Genomic DNA, 20,625 nt, shown 5'->3' on the forward strand with positions numbered 1-20,625 from the left:
TTACCGTTATATGGGGGAAACTAAGTATTTTGCTCAACGTTCAGAAGAGATGGTAGTAGGGCCGGTATCGGGATACTCATCAGTATCGTGCAAAGGAAACAAAAACATCAAGGAGAATTCACTTCTTTAGGAAGACAGCCCTAAAATGTTGGAAACAGCAGGTTTTTAAAAAAGGACCAAAGAGTGAAGTCTGCTTCATGTTTACATTTTTGCCATGGTAAAGAAATATTGTAATAGCGGTATAGTCATAGCCCTAGGTAGATGAGGAACCAACGTTATATTAATAGTTCAGGGAGTTTGGGGTATTGTTACTCTGAGTGGCGTGGATGAGTGATGAGCGGAGAAGGCACACCCACCTGACGGGCACATCTCTGTACTGGGGCTGTCCTGGCTGGGCACTGCCCTCCAGTGGTGTTTGGGTGACAGTGGGCATGGACTTGTTCACCAGCACCTGCTTATTCTCCACCTTCTCACCTGGGAGACACACAATATTGATGAATTCCATATTTACTCATTCTGTATGCATGAATATGAAATCAAAGACAAATGTTTTAGGTTACTTTATACATAAAACACATCCTTTAACACGTTGCCATGTGGAGATAAGGACGTAACCAAATGGTTGTAATAATAAAATGGGTGATAGTGAGATTCTAGAGTAACAGAGCCGGTTGGGTCCTTCTCCAGGAGTCCTGCTGAAGGGTGCGACTCACCAGGGCAGCAGATGCCGTCAGCATCCAGGATACTGTGCCTCCAGATGGGCTTGCGTGTGGCCGCGTCCAGCATGGGACCCATCACCTTGTCAAAGGTCTGGTTGGTGTAGCGCCTCAACGTGCACTTGGCGTTCTTGTAGACCAGGCATCTTCCAAATCCTGATGCAGAATAAATGGAAGATGAGGGACAGAGTTCAGTATCTCAAATAATTATTTATACCAGAACTTTTTGTATTTCAGTAGAGCAACAAGAGCACTGCATCTAAAATCCATCAATGACTATGTTCAGAAGACGGCAGCAGCCAGGAGGGCATCAGCCAAGAAGTTAGTCACACTTGTAATTTAAACACTTTACATTGTATTGACAGAGTACATTGCTAGGTTCTCAAATGTTCCTTCTTAGCCTATATACATAGATCAGTAACTCACCTCTGTCTAGAGAGGCCTTGTTGAGGATCAGAGCGTCCTCTATGTCGTAGCCGCTGTAGCTCATCACAGCCACTGTGGCGTTCTGGCCCGCAGGCAGCTTCTCAAAGTCTATAAGCTCTATGGTCCTAGTCTTGACCATGGGCTTCTGAGGGTAGCCCAGCAGGTACATCAGAGTGTCTATACGGTTCCTCTGGTTGTAGCCAATCGTACCTGACAGGAGAAATCATGGAAATAATATTACAATGGACTTTTTTTTTTTTATTCTTCAAAAACGTAAAATATTTGATTACTCAATTGTCTGAGAAAAATATTTCAAAACTCATTCAGTGCAACTTAAGAGCAAAGAATAAACAAAAGTAATTACTAATTTTCAATTTAAGGAAACATGTTTAAATCCCAGATTTATTCCATTGCTTGTGCGACTTAACCAAACATTGTATCACATCAGAGAGTATCCTAAAAGTGGACCAGTGGTTTTTAATCCTGCTTCTCCAGAGGCCGGGGTTGAGCCAGGGCCAGCTCCCTGGTACAAACACAGTGGAGAGGAGCTGGGCAGGCCATGGAATAATGGCTGGCCTCCCTGGAGGCCTTGACATTTGTCAGATGCTATTACTTCACAATTAGGCAACAGAGCCCTGTGATAATAGGCCCCTGGTCACACACACATATTTGCACATGTATAGGCCTGGCCACACAAAACAGACACAGCAGAGGATATTAGGCCAAATATAGTCCCAGTCACATTGTTTTTGTGTAAAGATGGGGAGGGAGAAGGAGGGGGTGAATGGAGGGAGGGGGATGGGGTGACTGGGCTCATGTGAATGCTAGAGGAGTCATTTGGAGAAGTTTTGGTTCAGGGAGCTCCTGGACTCCTCTGTAGTCTCTCCCTCACAGCTGAGCACACTGACCCCCTGAGCACACTTAACAGCAGACACAATGAATTGCTAATGATACTGGGTGACTAGCAGGGAAAGGCCTCCGCACACACAGGACACAAAGGAGGGCCTACGCAGGCACCTCATGTTTGGATGTCCATGTGCAGATACAAAAACACTCCATCACACACACAAAATGCATTCTGACAAGAAATGTGTTCACAACTACACACTGCTCCCGTGGAGGATGTTTGAAGAGTCCTGATGCCTGATCAAGGTGCAGCTTAAAAACAGCCACCCTCTACAGACTGAAGCAGAGGAACCAGCGAGTCTGTAGAACCGGAGAAGTGTCTCACCCATGGCCTGCTTGCCCATAGCACACTGGTATGTGTTCCTGGGGGACTGATTGTGATGGGGGTAGGGGATCAGGCCAGCACAGACCCCTAGTAGTGTGAAGGGCTCAATCTCCAAGTGTGTAGTGTCCCTACGTACAAAATAAGAGCATTGGGACAGAATTACATCCAGCAGCAGAGACTATATTGAGTACATATGAAAACAACTAGACCAGAGGGGCCTAACGTGTCAGAGAGTATTGAGCCATGGCCAGAAGTTACTTATTAATCATGTGCTCATAGAGGGCGATCTGACAGTCATTCTCCTCGTTCACGTCCAGGTACTCCACCAGGCTCTCATGGAGGAAATCCTCAAAGGTTCTGACAGCAACAAAACAGAAAGATCATCAACACAAGCATTTCAAAAAGCCCACAACTTCCACCACTAATGTAAACATTTTGACCCTCTAGCAAGTACACTTGGCTGGCCTTAAAATCCAATCATATACAAGCTAAATTCATTGGTGGCAGATGCTAGTTTCTTTGTAATGAATAACGTTAGCTATATGAGATAAAACGGAGCCCACCTGTATCCCTGGGTCAACTCCTCGATGTGTTTGTTCTTAACCATCGGCTGTCCTTTCTTCACAATGATATACGGTCTGGCAGGAGCAAGAACATCAGTTTAAAAACAAGTTAAACTCACTTCTAAACCTTGAGAAATGTGTTGAAACGGTTTCGGTGCTGAACCCGGGCTGTGTTATAACTCTGCTCCATGCAGACAGTGGTGGGTGTCATGTCCTTCCTGGTGCCCCTACCTGCAGAGGCGTCCTCCGTCTGAGGAGACGTAGACACAGCGGTCGGTTAGGTTGGTGGAGATGGACACAAACTCGTTGATGAATCCGGCCCGTCGCATCAGTCTGAAGGTGTACACCAGCCTTTGGTGGTCCCGGATCACCCCCAGGATGTTACCTGTGAACAGGATGGACACACCCAGAGAGCTCCTTACACTAAATACTTACGGACTTGACTTTATTAGGGGTTATTTGACAGGGACAATGATCAACATTTCTCTAAATGTGTCAGATTTAAAATCAGCTGGCACATTTGCCTCTGCAGTCCCCCCTGGACTACAGACGAACACACAGAAATAATGGTAATCCAGGACTTGGAGCTAGCCACTGAATAAATCAGATGTGTGCAGGGCCACAGACTCCAGCGGGGGATCTGGGCATAATATGAAACAGAGGAGCCACAGTGTGGAAGGGTTTGCGAGCACTCTGTGGTGCTTTGACACCTGCTGTTACTAATTAATAAAGCTTGGTTAGTCAGTCAACATAATTTGACAGTTATCATAATTTGACAGTTATCATTGGCTAGAAAAACAGACACTAATTAAAGGAACCAGTCCAGTCTCACATGGCGCACTAATAGCACTAAATGAATAGCTTATCATCAAAACACACTGCATAAAGCACAACATATGCATTCTGGAAACTGGACGTTCCATGTTATTTCCCTTCATGTTTGAGGCATTGTATTAAATAGCAGAGGAAGGCTTAAGATTTGAGTAATCAAACAAGGGAAAAGCCAACAGCAACAACCATCCTGGCTTGAGAGCCTACTGCTGGTTATGTGTAACAAGCACTTATGTGTATGCCTCTGGATGTCTGGTGTGTATGCGCAACTGTGTGTTTGCAGTCACCATTGAGGAAGACCAGGAAGACACTTGGGTAGGAGAGCTCCTCTCCACACAGCAGGTTGACATCCTCCACTCCCAGGTTGAAGGCCAGCTTGACGATGGGGCCGTCCTCCATGTCTGTGGTGATGTGGGTCATCAGGGCCAGGTTCTTCACCAGACCACAGGCCTAGAACACAACAACTGGTCAGAAGCTGTTATACACAGACCAAGGCAACACCACCTACAACTGGGTTAAAACTGGCATTAGGGTCACCTTGTGAGCTGCAGTTAACATTTCCGACATGTTCGTTTTCACACAGTAGGAGTGTTTGCACGAGTGTGTGTGTGTATGGAGTTTATGTAGGCCATGGTGTGTGTGTGTATGGAGTTTATGCAGGCCATGGTGTGTGTGCGCTTGCTCATGTGTGTGTATGCTTGCCAAAGTGTATGACTGTCTGTCCATGTATCTCTCTGACTCACCTCTCCCTCAGGGGTGTCGGAGGGGCACAGCATGCCCCACTGGGAGGGCTGCAGAGAGCGGGGTCCGCTGACCTTCCTGGTCTTCTCAAACTGGGAGGAGATCCTGGTCATCATGCCCAGAGCAGAGATGAAGGAGAGACGGGACAGCACCTGGGTCACACCCTGACGGTCCATCTTAAACCTCTTCAGGGACCAGTTCCCCTGGGGGCACAGAGAGCGAGACACAGGTCAACTGCTTGGACCCATAAACATATTTAGCATGTGTGACAACACTGCTGATGTTAAAATGGCTTTAAAAATAAACACTTTATATTGATTGATTGATGGCGCTAAGTGCAATTCACTGTGGCATCAGCTTTGACACAATATCTTCACGATATTAAGAAAAATGAAAGAATAGAAGACCAACCTCACAATTGTGTAAGGTACAGAAACATTACATTCAAAATTGAACACAAAAAAACCTGACAACCTAGAATGCCCTTTTGACATTAGTCAATCCATATGGATACCTTTGCACTGTCTGGCATAAGGGACCAGAGCTTGAAATGGGGGCGGAGAGCAGCACTCACGGTGGAGATGGCGTTGACCATGCCGTTGGTGATCTGGTCCTGGCGCATGTGTTTGACAATGTCAAACTGTGCCGCCCGCTGCTTGGGGATGATCTGGTCTGAGATCTTCTTCAGCTCGGAGTTGAACTTCTTAAAGAGATCCTCAAACAGCAGAGACAGCAGCTAGCCAGGTGGGGCGAGAGAGTGTCAGTAGTACAGTCAGAACCATACGTATTAAGTGTCTGAGTAGGAGTGCTGATCTAAGATCAGGTCCTCTCTCTCCATAAGAGTCACTGTGATCTAAAAGGCAAAACTGACACAGTGGAAACATCAAGTCTCTGACGCAACTAACTAGACGTGAAATAACAATACTCAGAGAGCTAGTGGTATCCCCTGGAGACACATGCAAGGCAAACCCTCTGTTCTCCTGGCTTCTGCTCACAGCTGTTCTGTTCCTCTCCGCTATCATCTCAGAGACAATGACCAGGTCCTGGGCGACAGATTTAATAAACAGGTGTGCCAACCCTGAGATAAGCCTGACCTGGCCACTCTTCCAGGTCTCTCTCCTCTCCTCAGTAAGGCACCTCTCTCACTCTCTCAACCCCCAACACATTTTCATACATCAAAACAAACAAGCAGTCCTGGCAAATTGTATAATAAAGAAATAAAGCTTCCGTCGCACAGACGGGCCAATTAGCTGAATGTCAGGGAATCATAATTGGAGAGAGGAGAGATTGCTGGGCGTTGTGAGTACTTAAGCCCTCTATTGAAAGGAGGCCCTGCGCCCCCCTCCTCAATCAGAGAAGGTCGGGTGGTGGGAAATTAAAGGCCTTAAGACAGCCGTAATTACATTATCAGAGCCGGGGCCTGTAGGATTAGCTCAAATCGCTCCAGTCAAGGCGGCCATTCCTTTGTCAAGGCTCGGGAAAATGGCTCCGCTTCCCCGGCCCTGGGGTTTTGGTGCTGCGTATCTCTCCCTCCTGACAACGCTAGCCGAGGATACAGAGCGAGGCGGGGATACAGAGCGAGGCAGGGAGGGATGAGGAAGAAAACAAAACAGGCAACAAAAAAAGTGGGAATTAATAGAGGGAGAGGGGTGACAGACAGGTGAAAGATCAGGGCACGGGGAGACTGGTGTAGAGTCTATCGATTAGCACAGGCCTGGGATCAGTTCTCAGAGAAGTACGAAGCACTGCATATAGAGAATTGTTTTGACTGGGGAGGAAGAAAGGATTAATACCTCTGTGGGATGAAGAAACTCTGGACACAGTACATGCACACAATAATATGATTATTGTGAATACTCAGATTGATATAATAGTTTGATTAAAACTTTTACATGCTTTGCAAGAAGAAAGAATTCCCTAATAATCCTGTTACATGGACACATCTGAAAATCAGGCTACGAATGGGACTTGATAATTGTAAAACATAGAAAGTTTTTATTTTGATTTGCTATCAGTGACAGGAAGGCTATTTGATTCAGAGTTCGGAAACAAAGTTTGTATGTAAAAATACATCTAAGGTGCATAGTTCTATACAAAGAAACTAGCATCATCGTACGCAAAAGAGGCTCACGCTGCTGGGCCTGTACAACAGTCCCAAAACCTACCCTTTAATCCATTAGTAATAAATGCTGCAACTCATCTTTCATTTCATTACAGAGCAGTGTGAGAGAGTCCTACTGTGTAGACAGACCCAGAGAAGGCTCTGCTTACTGTAGGCCACTGTGCTGGAGGAAGGCTGTGCAGGCAAATGTGGTAAAAGAAGTCCGCACAGGCAAATGTACTCAGGTAACTCTGTGCCTCCCGATGTGATAGAGTAAGTTACCATAGGACTGTTCACACAGACAATGTGCTGGAGTACACTAACGGAGGGTGTAAACTAAAAAAACAGGGTCACAGGAGTTCTATTTAGCGTACTTTTGATTATTCAATTTAGCGTAAGGGGTCAGGAGGACAGAGGTTATATTAGGATAGAGAGACACTGGTGCTTCAGATAGAGCTACAGTAGAGGAGACAGAAGACCGAGACGTATTCATTCACCTGTCCAGCCAACTCCAGGCGCTTGTTGCCATAGTAGTCTCTGTCGTCCACCTTGTTCTCTCCTTGGGCTAGGATCACCCTGCGCACCATCACCGCTAGGTAGATACACTTGGCCCGGAAGTTAAACTCCTTCACCTGGAGGTGGAATAGAATACAGGGTTTGAGTCAATCCCATGTCTATGTCAATTCAGGGAGTAAACTGAAATTGTAGTTTCTTCTCAGAGAATTGAGGAAAATTGGAATTTGAACTTTAGTTTACTTCCTGAATTGACCCCAACCCTGGTAGTAAAGTCACTGAATCATGTTAACACAAGTGTATACCTTACAAATGTGTCCACTCATAGCCATACTAATAAAGAATAGATAAGGGTACAGGTGACAAAACTAAATCATCTTATGGTATGGCGAGCTCAGTGCTTTAACCCTACAACACCTGATAATACTGATAGTTCCACAGTAAATCCTGGGCCAGAGAGGTGTGTATAAAGCATTTTGTTGGTGTGGTCAATCTGACAGCACTTACAGGTACATGAGTGAGGATGAGGGAAGCCAACAGCTCTCTGGCCTCCTCCATCTTGGTCTTCTTGGGCCCTCCCCACATGCGCTGTCTCCGCACCTTATTCCCAATGTATTTCAGAGCCTAGGAACACAGAGGGATGAGAATAGAACATCTTCCCAATGTATTTCAGAGCCTAGGAACACAGAGGGATGAGAATAGAACATCTTCCCAATGTATTTCAGAGCCTAGGAACACAGAGGGATGAGAATAGAACATCTTCCCAATGTATTTCAGAGCCTAGGAAACACAGAGGGATGAGAATAGAACAGCTTTAACTGCACACCAATAATAAAAATAGAATTTAAAAAAAGTCTAACTATCTCAGATCAAAGAGACAAACTTAAAAGAACTGAAGACGTAATTCTAGAGTGATGAAAATGTGTGACATGCACGTTCACTGTATCAAGAAGAAAAGGACCCAAATGAACACTGAGGGATCAGAGTTGTAGCGGGTCAAGTGAATCCCAAAAAGCCACAACCGGATGAGTCCGCCCTTATGCCCCCACACAACTATCACACCTGTGTCAGCGATGTTCTGTGTCATGCTCTAGAGAGAAGGTCAGAGGTCAGTGAGACTGAGCGCATCCTCCAGACCACCCACCCTGCAGGCTATAACTATTGGCTACTGAGGACACCAGTGAAGAGGCATGCCATCCTGACCTGTGCATTATGCTACCATAATGGCAAAGGCAGTCACTCAGAACAGAATCACAGTTTATGTTAATGTATATAAACATGGGTAAATTCTGCATGGCTCTCTGTTGAATTTCAAAGTGGCTCTGGTGCCAACAGGTTTGCCCACGCCTGGACTAATATCTATTTTATAGGCCTACTGAGGCTTAGCTTGACGTATCGCGCATCAGCGGTATAACAATACTGAAAAGGCATGAAAACATGCATTCAAATCTAGTCCAACGGCCATTGCTAGGATGCTAATATGGCCCTCATCAATGCATTGCTGGTTCCTCCTGCTAGACAAGGGTCTTATTTTCAGACAGATTGGTCCACTGCATTCAATAACACATGTCAAAGACGACATGTTGGCCTATTAAGTAATATTCTTTAATTGCTAGGCATTACAAAAGCTGTGGCCCAAACTCAAGACATCTCCTCGTAAGAATACATTCTATTGAGAGCTGTTAAAATCTGTGTATTTGAAACAGTCAAGTTCTACTCAGACAATATTAGTAGATATAATCAGGTCAAATGGTCAGAGGAAAAGGGCCTAGTAAAGCCACTAGTTGTCAGAGATAGTTCACTCAAATCACAAAATTACTTTTCCTTGCTTTGAAAGAACTGGACAAAGGAGAGACTGCAATCCGTGCTTTGGGTTTATTTACCTAACCACTGTCACCAACTTAACGTTGTCAATGAACCCCAAATAACAATGCTATACATGTGATTCACGCCAAAATCCTCTCAAAGTAACTTGAAAAGTGGATTGATTTAAAGTTTTGTTGAGTTGGTTTAGGCATCACAACATGCTAACAACTTAAGCTACGTGCATCACCTGTACCTCCCAGGCCAGTGTGATTCAGAAACCTCTGACATGGGTTCACCAGACCACAGCAGGTTCCAGAGAAGGCAGAGAGAGGGAATCATGTACCTGTATCTCTGTGAAGATCTGGGCTTTCTGGCACTCTTCCAGGCTGGGGGAGAAGTTAGCCATGACGTGCTCCTCTGTCCCAATCATCTGCACTATCTCCTGGTCACTCTCCACACCCATAGCCTGTGAGGAGGTACAGGAGGACATATTATTAGAGGGTTTGATATAAAGGAGATGACATGTGGGAGGGAAGGGATGGAGGGAAGGTATGAGGGCAGAATAGAGGAGATGGAGGTTTAAGGGCGAGGTTTGAGGTGGATGACAGAGGCATCAGGGAAGTATGGAGGGGTGGGGGAATTTGAAGGAGGGCATATGGTGGAGAGGTACAAGTGAAAGGATGATGAAGTGGAAGAGAAAGAGGTATAAAGGATTTGACAAAGAGGATGGGAGAAGAAAAGAGGAGTGGCTGGAAGATGGAGGAGATAAAGGGAGAAGTACAGACAAGCAAAGAGGTGAGGCAGAAGTCACAAGGTTCTCTGATTTTTGCTTATACTGGTTGGCATTGTTGCAGAACGCAACGAGGGCCAGAAGGAATTCACCCAGGATGCATGAGGGTAGGAGAAACAAACCAGCAAGGCCAACACGCCACACTAGTGAAAAGACAAACTCAAAATGCTACACTGCCACATTGGACATGTTGTTTGGAGAGGGCTGTCCAAGGGGAAACTCATTGATGACAATGCTGCCAACAGGTTAATAGAGACATTTTAACAGCCAGAAGAGGACTGGCCACCCCTCATAGCCTGGTTCCTCTCTAGGTTTCTTCCTAGGTTCTAGCCTTTCTAGGGAGTTTTTCCTAGCCATTGTGCTTCTACACCTGCATTGCTTGCTGTTTGGGGTTTTAGGCTGGGTTTCTGTACAGCACTTTGAGATATCAGCTGATGTAAGAAGGGCTTTATAAATACATTTGATTTGAAGTTCCTTGGCATCCACATCACCAACAAACTGTCATGGGCCAAGCACACCAAGACAGTTGTGAAGAGGGCACGAAAAAACCTATTCCCCTCGGGAGACTGAAAAGATTTTGCATGGGTCCTCAGATCCTCAAAAGGTTTGCACCATCGAGAGCATCTTGACAGGTTGCATCACTGCCTGGTATGGCAACTGCTCAGCCTCTGACCGCAAGGCACTACAGAGGGTAGTGCATATGGCCCAGTACATCACCGGGGCAAAGCTTCCTGCCATCCAGGAACTCTATACGAGGCAGTGTCAGAGGAAGGCCATATAAATCGTCAAAGACTCCAGCCACCCTAGTCATAGACTGTTCACTCTGCTACTGCATGGCAAGTGGTACCGGAGCACCAAGTCTAGGTCCAAGAGGCTTCTAAATAGCTTCTACCCCCAAGCCATAAGACTCCTGAACAGCTAATCAAATGGCTACCCAGACTATTTGCATTGCCCCCCCCCCCCCCACACTGCTGCTACTCTGTCATCTATGCATAGCCACTTTAATAACTCTACCTACATGTACATAATTACAGAAACCCGTGCCTCCGCACATTGACTCTGTACCGGTACCCCCTATATATAGTTCCGCTATTGTTATTACTGCTGCTCTTTAATTATTTGTTCTTTTAGGTTTTTCTTAGAACTGCATTGTTGGTTAAGGGCTTGTAAGTAAGCATTTCACTATAAAGGTCTACACCTGTTGTATTCGGCGCAGGTGACAAATAACATTTGATTGTATGACCGAACAAGATTATCACACAAACATTATTTCAGTAAAATTGTGTTCTGCTGTTGCTTGAATGAAGCAACTCTAATTTTGAACTCAAATTAGAAGCAATTGTTACAGAGCTAATGGCTGCAGCATGTCCATAAACTGATTTTGATATTAGATTAGTTAATTTTATAGTAGCTAATTAGTTCTCAATTGGTAGCACAAGTGGGTTCCACTCCCAACACATTGAACAACAATGCTGAACAGGGTAGAGAGGTGGCAGAGCCTGGCATGATCTATAGTCATATTCTGTAGTTGGACAGCGCCACCATGTGGACTTGTGACATTCTTACCTTGAATATAATGGCAATGGGGGCGTCCTCTGACAGTGCGTTGTGTCTCAGGTAGAAGCGGCCCTGCTTAACGATCATATTGGTCCTGCTCTTCTTCTCATGGGTGGAACTGTAACCTCATGACAAAGCCGTTTGAGCGGAGAATGGTGGTTAGTGAAGTGAGGGTTGGATAAACACATGCGGATACAGAGCATACAGTCTTACAATGATAAAGCACTCAAGTAAGCAATACATGAGAAAACAATAAACTGCATCAATCCTGAAAGAAAGTAGGTATTGTTGGGTTCTGAGAATATGAAATATACTTATGTCACTGAGGGAGAGGGTAATGTTTAATGTTTACATTATGTCAGGATATGTTATTGTTAGCCATCAGGGATCCTCTGGGAGGAGAAGAGACACAGTCTGGTACCAGTCACCATGACAGCCGTGAGTTGGGGAGGAGTGAGCACTTTGGGGCAGAGGTCAGGTCAGATGAAGTGAGGAAGAACAGATATCACTAAGGTTCTGTCTAGCAACAGAGATGCATTGGCTATTCAGATGTGGAGGAGGAGACTCAGCAGAGGAGAAAGGGTTAAATATCAGTGCTTGTGTGAATATGTTGTCGTTTGTACAGCCGTTTGACCCTTTGGGATGAATAAACTTGGCTTAAGCTTTCACAGTGTCCGTCGAGTTGTTACTCTATTAGAACCTAACAGTATGAAAATACCAACAGGAGCAAAGCATTTCCACCAAACTGCAGCTGGAGCCTAAGTAGGGAGGCTAACAATCAGGTCAAGTCATTCTAAATACGAGTGATATCACCTGGTCACAGAGGCTCCTACTGCCCCCTTCCTGTCCTGCTCCACAATGATGCGGTTCTTTGACAGCTGCTCCTGGATCAGAATGACCTTCTCCTGACCTTTGACAATGAAATAGCCCCCTGTGGATGTAGAGACAAGGACACAAATTCACACCTATGCATTCTGATGCTCGGCACTACAGCAAGCATTCTTGCGATGGGCAATTCTGGTCCAACAAGGCCACTGTGTGCATGTTTTTGATCTAGCCCAGCTCTAACACACCTGGTTAGACTAATGTGGTCTAAATTGAAAATTGTCACTAGTTGATTACTTGAATCAGTGCTGGGCTGGAACAAGTCTTCACATACTGCAGGTGGCCCTCCAGGAGAAGAGTCGGCCCCATGCAAAGGTGTTCAGCTAGGTGTTGCTTACCTGGATCCAGAGGGCACTCGTTGAGTTTGGAGTACTCCATGGACGTCTTCCCCGTGAGGACACAGTTAGAGCTGCGCAGCATGATGGGCATCCTGGGTAGAATATAGTTCAACACACCGTTAGTAGGAAAATCTCAGAGAGAGTGGTGCAAACAATACACATTCTATAGGAAGTTACAAACATGTACTACCGAAACACTGAACTTCAGTGAAGTAAGAACTGGTTAGTGTGATAAACAGAGGGTTTGCAGAGGGAGAGAGCAGTACCTTCCAATGGGCAGAGCATTGCGGATGATTCTCTGACTGCCACGGGTGTACTCGATGTCCACTGTGATTGGTGCAGAGTAAGTCATGTCCCTGAGACGACACTGGGGTGGAAACAATGCGGCTTTAATGAGTTGTATTCATAAATGTTCATTTTTATCTCAAAGTGTGCTAAAACTCAGCCGTGGGTTGAGGAAGACCTAATATGTTGTATCTAGGAGGACATATTGTAATGGCCTCCTAGTTAAGCACAGAGACTATTCAACTGTGTGACACTATTGTGCAATGGTTTGTGATATTTTTGCGGGGAAGGGGAAACAGACTAGATTCACCTCGTGTGGAGACACTGGTCTGGTTACATTGAAGCTCTCTTCAACATCAGGCATGCCAACGTATATATTGAGGTACCTGGAAATGAATCGCTGGTGTTATTTTAGTTTTAGAAATGATACTGTAGTTTGCCATGGATTTTAAGTAAGCACATTATTCTTTAAAAATATAGTCTGGACTGCTTGTTGTGTGTCGGCCTCGTAAGTAAAACGTTGCTGGTTCAAAGCCTTCTTAGACCAGCAGCATTGAATTCCCACCAATGTTTGTTGTTGGATGGCATGTATAGGGAGTAGGACCTGCAGCTTACTTTAGGTACCACATGGGATCAGCATCACTTGTGATCTTTTCGTTTGCTTTCATTATCTTCTTTATCTGTAATAAACCACACATATGCTCAAATTTAGACATAGCTTGGGTAGCTACACAATACACTTGCAAAATAATGCCATATGGAAGTAGGCCTCGAACCAGAATCTGGCCTTACAGGAGACTTTGATATGGCAAAAATCCTTTAAGCCCAGGAAACAGCCATTCACCAGCTTTTCAAGCTTAAATGTCAAAATACAGTCGTTACTCACCAATTATGGAGTTTTGATTAGCAGCTATAGTCATTTACTGCAGTCACGGCCAGTGTGTACTTGCAAAAAAGATATAAATACAAAGTTACATGCAGCTGAAAAAAATGCCTCCTCGGCACCTCCAAGCTGTTGAAGACTTAAAACATGTGCATAGCACTAAGGTTTGTGCTATTGGGGATCCTTGGGACGTGAGCGATTTACATTGGCGGTGTAACCTTACTGCCATGCACAGGTCATAAGTCTCCAGCTCACTACAGAGGTGCCGAAGAGGCATTGTTTCAGTTGCATGTAACCTTTTTTGGAAGTACATACCGACCGTAACCGCAGTAAATGACTATAGTTGCTAATCGAAAATCCATATTTTGTGAGTAACAAATGTATTTTGATATTATTAATCTTGAAAAGCTGGTGAATGGCAAATTGAATGGCTACTTCCTGGGCTTAAAGGAGATTCACCATATCAACGTCTTCTGTAAGCCAAGATTCTGGTACAGCCCAGCCTAAACAGCTGATGTTTTTTTCACGTGACCATTCTATACATTCTATTTCTATCCTTATGTTACACCAAGTGATGAAACGGTTTCTTTACCTCCACATTGATGAAGTAGTTGAAGGAGTCAATGTGCTGTTTCACCAGACCTTTCACCTGAAATATCAGACATTAATAGAGGGACTAGAGATGGCAAACAGACAGTAAAAGTGAAGAATGAGGTGAAAGACAATTATCCGGGTTCATGTGGAATTCACTGTATCATTAGCTATATCCACTATATAGTAGAAACAGCAAACAAACTCTTCCTTACCTTCAAAAAAGCTGGCAATAGTTTCCATTTTTCCTATGGAAAAAAACAAGCAGTTGCAGAGATCCAAGTAAAGAAACAATAATACACATCAGGATGTTGCTAGGAGTTGGTATCTAGCTGGCTCCCTAGGCGGCATTCTGCCTTCTCCCTACAGTTTTCAGCCATTAGCTTCACCCACGAATGGCTCACAACTACAATCCCGACACTGTTTTAAGACGTCAATAATCATCTCTTGCACAGATCCATGCAGCTATGGGTGCCTCCATCTGACAAAACTACACTTCTGCTACACTTCCTGAGATACCCCAGGGAGGAAGAGGTAAAGAGAGCGGCCCAACTCGGCACAAAATCTGTCTCTCTCTAGCACGTGGTGTTTTTTTTCTTTGTTTTTCCACACACCAAGGAAGGAGTTTTTCTATGGAGGTCAATGAGAAAGTGTCAAATTCAGTCAACAAAAAAAATGAATGGCTTATTTGATTGAATAGAAATGTCGTAATGCTTAGGTTGTTACAAGTGTACTGCTATATAGCCCCTGAGTGGCGCAGTGGTCTAAGACACTGCATCTCAGTGCAAGAGGCATCACTACAGTACCTGGTTCGAATCCAGGTCGCATAACATCTGGCCGTGATTGGGAGTCCCACAGGGTGGAGCACAATTGGTCCAGCGTCGTGCGGGTTTGGCCATCATTTTAAATAAGAATTTGTTCTTAACTGACTTGCCAAGTTAAATAAAGCTTAAATAAAAAATGTATATAAGTAGGACATGTGACATCAGCACAGCTTAGCTTTGAGAAGAAAAAAGAAACACTATATCGGAGTGGTCTCGAGATGGCTATGCATATTCATGCAGTGAGAAGTAGCATAGCATCTCTCCCTCCATTGAATATAGGCGGTTGACGTCAACAACCCTCATCTAATATTTTTTTTAAGTATTAAAATAATGAGATGTGTCCAATCCAAAGAAAGGCATGAGCTATACAGCACGCTGTACCGTTTTGTATCTTGTCAGTATATCCATAAGCTTTGGTTACGCTTACACACAGGTGTTCAGAGCATTCTAGATAGCTAGTTGTCTTCTGTAAACAAGTGCTGTAACACGGAGATATGGCTGTGTGTTAAAACTAAACCTATCAAGGTGTATCATTTTAACCTTTTGGTTTTTGAAAATTATTTATTGCTGATATGAAAGCTAACGATGCCTGTTAGAGCATTGCCGCTCTCAACAAAACTCCCCCTTACAGAAGACGCTTTGTCCAATGATTTATGTGTAATGGAACGGAGTTGTGATCAAGAGTTAGTATCTAGCTAGCCTGGCACCCAGAAATAAGTTTGAATCAGGTAAGTTTCCTATTAGGACCTCTACAAACCAGAATATTGAATTTTTTTAAAAGTTGCCCGTACGGTTGGTCCTTTTGGTAGTAGGAATGGTAGTAGGAATATAGCCACAGGAAAGTATAATTACATAGACTTTTCAAAGCGCTGGTAGCGGCATTCAACTTTCTATCAACTGAAGCATGCGCACAAGATACAAATACATGCACCAGATACATGCATGCATACTTCGAGATTGTGCACGTGTTTACATGGTTCTGCCCATATGATTTTTATCAACGGGTGGGTCTAATCCGGAATGCTGATTGGCTAAAACCACATTCCAGCCAGTGTCTATTCCACAAGTTACCACCAGCTAAATCAATGACATTAAAATGCCTATTTACTCTGTTCCATCTGACTGCGCAATCCACTGTCTCATCAGCCCAGCAATTTATATACTTGATCTCCACTATAAAAACTTGTATAAACCTTGCTGTCCGTCTCTCCAACATTGGTTCAATATTCAAATTCGATCTCCAGCTGTCCCATATAATGAACAAGTCTGGAGGAGACAGATCGGCTGCCTGCCTAAATCATGAATCAGCTGGCATCCATTTTTATGGATATATACAGTCGTGGCCAAAAGTTTTGCGAATGACAAATATTAATTTCACCAAGTCTGCTGCCTCAGTTTGTATGATGGCAATTTGCATATACTCCAGAATGTTATTAAGAGTGATCAGATGAATTGCAATTAATTGCAAAGTCCCTCTTTGCCTTGCAAATGAATTGAATCCCCAAAAAACATTTCCACTGCATTTCAGCCCTGCCACAAAAGGACCAGCTGACATGTCAGTGATTCTCTCGTTAACACAAGTGTGAGTGTTGACGAGGACAAAGCTGGAGATCACTCTGTCATGCTGATTGAGTTCAAATAACAGACTGGAAGCTTCAAAAGTAGGGCGGTGCTTGGAATCATTGTTCTTCCTCTGTCAACCATGGTTACCTGCAAGGAAACGCGTGCCATCCTCATTGCTTTGCACAAAAAAGGCTTCACAGGCAAGGTTATTGCTGCCAGTAAGATTGTACCTAAATCAACCATTTATCGGATCATCAAGAACTTCAAGAAGAGCGGTTCAATTGTTGTGAAGAAGGCTTCAGGGTGCCCAAGAAGTGAGGCGAAGACTTTTGGAGGATGACCTGGTGTCAAGATGGGCAGCAAAGAAGCCACTGCTCTCCAGGAAAAACATCAGGGACAGACTGATATTCTGCAAAAGGTACAGGGATTGGACTGCTGAGGACTGGGGTAAAGTCATTTTCTGTGATGAATCCCCTTTCCGATTGTTTGGGGCATCCGGAAAAAAGCTTGTCCGGAGAAGACAAGGTGAGCGCTACCATCAGTCCTGTTTCATGCCAACAGTAAAGCATCCTGAGACCATTCATGTGTGGGGTTGCTTCTCAGCCAAAAACACACATTCTGACAAACTCCAAGAATTGATTTTGCAAAAATGGGCTGCCATAAGTCAGGATGTGGCCCAGAAGTTAATTGACAGCATGCCTGGGCGGATTGCAGAGGTCTTGAAAAAGAAAGGTCAACACTGCAAATATTGACTCTTTGCATCAGCTTAATGTAATTGTCAATAAAAGCCTTTGACACTTATGTAATGCTTGTAATTATACTTCAGTATTGGATAGTAACATGTGACAAAAATATCTAAAGACACTGAGGCAGCAGACTTTGAAAATTAATGTGTCATTCTCAAAACTTTTGGCCACGACTGTACAAAGAAATGTCAATTGAAAAAAGGTCAAATGAAACTAAGGGCAGCTCGTTTGCGGTCTTTCCAGCTTCAGTTTGAAGTGATTGTGTTAGCTAGCTTCTCTGAACAACAGTGTCCAGTGACGAGTGAGCACATTTTCGATGCCAGGCAAATTTGCGCCTCATTAGCGCATTGTCATCGATGTATCCAAATAAATGTCACTAGAAAACAGCTTAAACAAATACGGCTACTTTGCTGATATTGATTTGGAACTTACGACCAGCCGGCTTGGGTAGCAACGCTAGATTTGTGTCGGGACTATATCTTGTGGAAGGATGAAATTTTACACACAAATTCATCAAAGTAACTATTTTAATCTAAATCTGTCAATCATTATTTGAACGTTGGTAACCCCGTTGTATAAAAGTGATCATGCCCGAGAAGGCGGTGTTTGGAGGATATATTGGCACGGTTTGCTGGCACTCGACATCGTCCCGGGCCCAACACCCGTGCCAATATATCCTCCAAACACCGGCATCTCGGGCATTTTCACTTAATTCTGACTTGTAAAGGTCGTGACGGAGCTTTCCTGAATCAAACGCAAATTTCTGCCGTAGAACTCAATGCAATTCAACGTCGGGTTTCTAGGCAAATAGCTAGCTAACTTAGCAACCTCATGTAGTTTTTAGCTAACGTTACATTGAAAATGAAAACACATAGCAGGTGGCAATGTGCAAACTGCACACCACTTCGGCTTATCTGTTCGCCCAGTCATCCTATTGTGCTAATGCAACAATATAATTACCTCTATAGTATTGACAGGAGCCGCAAGCTGCTGGGGAGTCATATCTCCAAACTCCTCTCCAAGGATTTCCATGATTTTTACTGTTTGTGTGAAAAAGTGTAAACACCAGAACACATTTCCAATGTTTCTCCTGCAACCGGAAGCCGCTACAGCATGTACGCTTCGATGTGTCACAGCAAAAGACTACCGTGCTGAACAAGAAAACGTTACCAGCTACTTCTTCTGTGGTTTTTATATGGTTGTTGGCAGACATCTTTAAGGTGCATGACCGCGACCAACTGGACTGGAGTGTGGACCAGACAGGGAAGGTCTAAATGCGAAACGAAATACATAATTACCCACACCCCTTGAAGATTTTCTGAGCAGTTCACTTATGCTTGGCTCTTCAACACCATTACTCATTAAATCTGATAACAATCTCTCCCTTTCCCTCCCATATGGCTGGCACTGAAATAGCACATGTTCCACTGTCTCCATCTCCTCGTGACAGTGATCACACTTCCCAGTCAATGTTTTCCTACCAATTTCAATATACTGTTGAGCCTTGTGTGTCCCAGTCTCAGTCTTGTGATTACACTTTCTCCCTTCTCTCTCGACCAGAGGACCTCCCCGCCCCCATCAGTACATGTATTCAAGACACCAGAGTACTGAGTTCTTAAATGTTCATTTACAATATTTACTGGATCTACTCCTTCCTCACCAGCTCTTACCCTCTCAAGAAACCCTAAGTTTATAATTGACTTAGTGAGCAACCAAGGTGGGATAGCAGGAAGAACCACAGAGGGGCTGAACTCCTTCCCAAACAGTCCCATCTCTGTCGGCATGGCCCACGCCATTACCTATCCAGCCAAAACTTGTATTCAGATCTTGTTCATGGTCCCAGCACTCTACGTGCACTTTTTTTGTAGGATGTGTAACCTTATGTCCTGGAAGATTTACCCAATATGTCAGGGTTAGTTGTTGTTGTCTTGTCAACTTTAACGGCATTATCAGATACTGAGTTTCACAAGTATTATTACCAGACATGTAATCCAGCTAAGGAATGTATAGGGCAATTCCATGGTAATGAAACTGGGCTGAATTGCTCAGTAGAGTAAAGTACAGAAGAGAACAGTACATACAGCAATACTGAACTTTTTTTTTTACTTTACTGTACTCTACTGTACTGTTCTCTAAACTTGTGAAAACTTAGACGTCTACGATTGGTTTAGATTTGGTCCAGTCCGGACCAAATCTGAACCAATCACGGATGTCTAGGTTTTGACCAAATCAAGGCTGGTCTGAACCGGACCAAAAATCAACATCTGTGGACGTTGAAAAAAAAGCCGGACCATAACAAAAAATGACATCTGTGGACGTTGAAATCAAGGCCAGGGAGGACTGACCAAATTTCAACTACTTCTCAAGGTCCATAGACGCCCGGTGTTGGTCGGTGCTAAGTGGGTAAGGATGCTCGTTACAGTAAAGGAAAAGAGAAATTAGGGAGAGAAATTTGTAAATATCTCAAAGAAAAGTGGGATTTTGGTAATGAAATTTCAAGGCACAGGGCAATGTTTCTTAAACTTACAGAAGGCAAATAATTTATCCAAAACTAAATAAACAGTGCATTCGGAAAGTATTCAGACCCCTTGACTTTTCCCACAGTTTGTTACATTACACCCTTATTCTAAAATGGATTAAATAGATTTTTTTTCTCCTCAATCTACACACAATACCCCGTTATGGCAAAGCAAAAACTGAAATATCACATTTACATAAGTATTCAGACCCTTTACTCAGTACTTTGTTGAAGCACCTTTGGCAGCGATTACAGCCTCAAATCTTCTTGGGTATGATGTTACAAGCTTGGCACACCTGTATTTGGGGAGTTTCTCCCATTCTTCTCTGCAGACCCTCTCAAGCTCTGTCAGGTCGGATGGGGAGTGTCGCTGCACAGCTATTTTCAGTTCTCTCCAGAGATGTTTGATTGGGTTCAAGTCCGGGCTCTGGCTGGGCCACTCAGAGACTTGTCCTAAAGCAACTGCTGCGTTGTCTTGGCTGTGTGCTTAGGGTTGTTTTTCTGTTGGAAGGTGAACCTTCACCCCAGTCTGAGGTTCTTAGTGCCCTAGAGCAGGTTTTCAACAAGGATAAAACTCTGTACTTTGATCTGTTCATCTTTCCCTCAATCCTGACTGGTCTCCTGGTCCCTGCCGCTGAAAAACATCCCCACAGCATGATTCTGCCACCACCATGCTTCACCGTAGGGATGGTGCCATGTTTTCGCCAGACGTGACGC

The 20,625-nt window shown here is 44.1% G+C and overlaps 1 protein-coding gene across 2 annotated transcripts in view; it reads right to left on the bottom strand.

The window, feature by feature from the left end:
* The window catches only part of polr3b (polymerase (RNA) III (DNA directed) polypeptide B), a 39,099-nt gene extending 20,532 nt beyond the window's left edge, over positions 1-18,567 (bottom strand). Inside the window, exons 1-22 of one of the 2 annotated variants that reach the window (XM_029758834.1) lie at positions 18,351-18,567; positions 14,473-14,505; positions 14,259-14,315; positions 13,399-13,463; positions 13,094-13,169; positions 12,765-12,865; positions 12,499-12,590; positions 12,089-12,206; positions 11,285-11,393; positions 9,272-9,394; positions 7,630-7,746; positions 7,107-7,241; positions 5,083-5,244; positions 4,511-4,711; positions 4,055-4,217; positions 3,168-3,321; positions 2,937-3,011; positions 2,636-2,730; positions 2,374-2,505; positions 1,143-1,352; positions 714-872; positions 357-474 (exon numbers count right to left, since the gene is read on the bottom strand). In XM_029758834.1, the coding sequence (XP_029614694.1) occupies positions 357-474; positions 714-872; positions 1,143-1,352; positions 2,374-2,505; positions 2,636-2,730; positions 2,937-3,011; positions 3,168-3,321; positions 4,055-4,217; positions 4,511-4,711; positions 5,083-5,244; positions 7,107-7,241; positions 7,630-7,746; positions 9,272-9,394; positions 11,285-11,393; positions 12,089-12,206; positions 12,499-12,590; positions 12,765-12,865; positions 13,094-13,169; positions 13,399-13,463; positions 14,259-14,315; positions 14,473-14,505; positions 18,351-18,422 (2,567 nt within the window). In that variant the 5' untranslated portion in view covers positions 18,423-18,567. Of the gene's footprint in view, positions 1-356; positions 475-713; positions 873-1,142; positions 1,353-2,373; positions 2,506-2,631; positions 2,731-2,936; positions 3,012-3,167; positions 3,322-4,054; positions 4,218-4,510; positions 4,712-5,082; positions 5,245-7,106; positions 7,242-7,629; positions 7,747-9,271; positions 9,395-11,284; positions 11,394-12,088; positions 12,207-12,498; positions 12,591-12,764; positions 12,866-13,093; positions 13,170-13,398; positions 13,464-14,258; positions 14,316-14,472; positions 14,506-18,350 lie in introns of both variants that reach the window. The other variant, XM_029758833.1, reaches the window with a different exon arrangement.
* Between the last annotated feature and the right edge of the window lie 2,058 nt (positions 18,568-20,625).

The sequence above is a fragment of the Salmo trutta genome, chromosome 7 (genome assembly GCF_901001165.1).
Source record: "Salmo trutta chromosome 7, fSalTru1.1, whole genome shotgun sequence".
NCBI classification, from domain to species: domain Eukaryota; kingdom Metazoa; phylum Chordata; class Actinopteri; order Salmoniformes; family Salmonidae; genus Salmo; species Salmo trutta.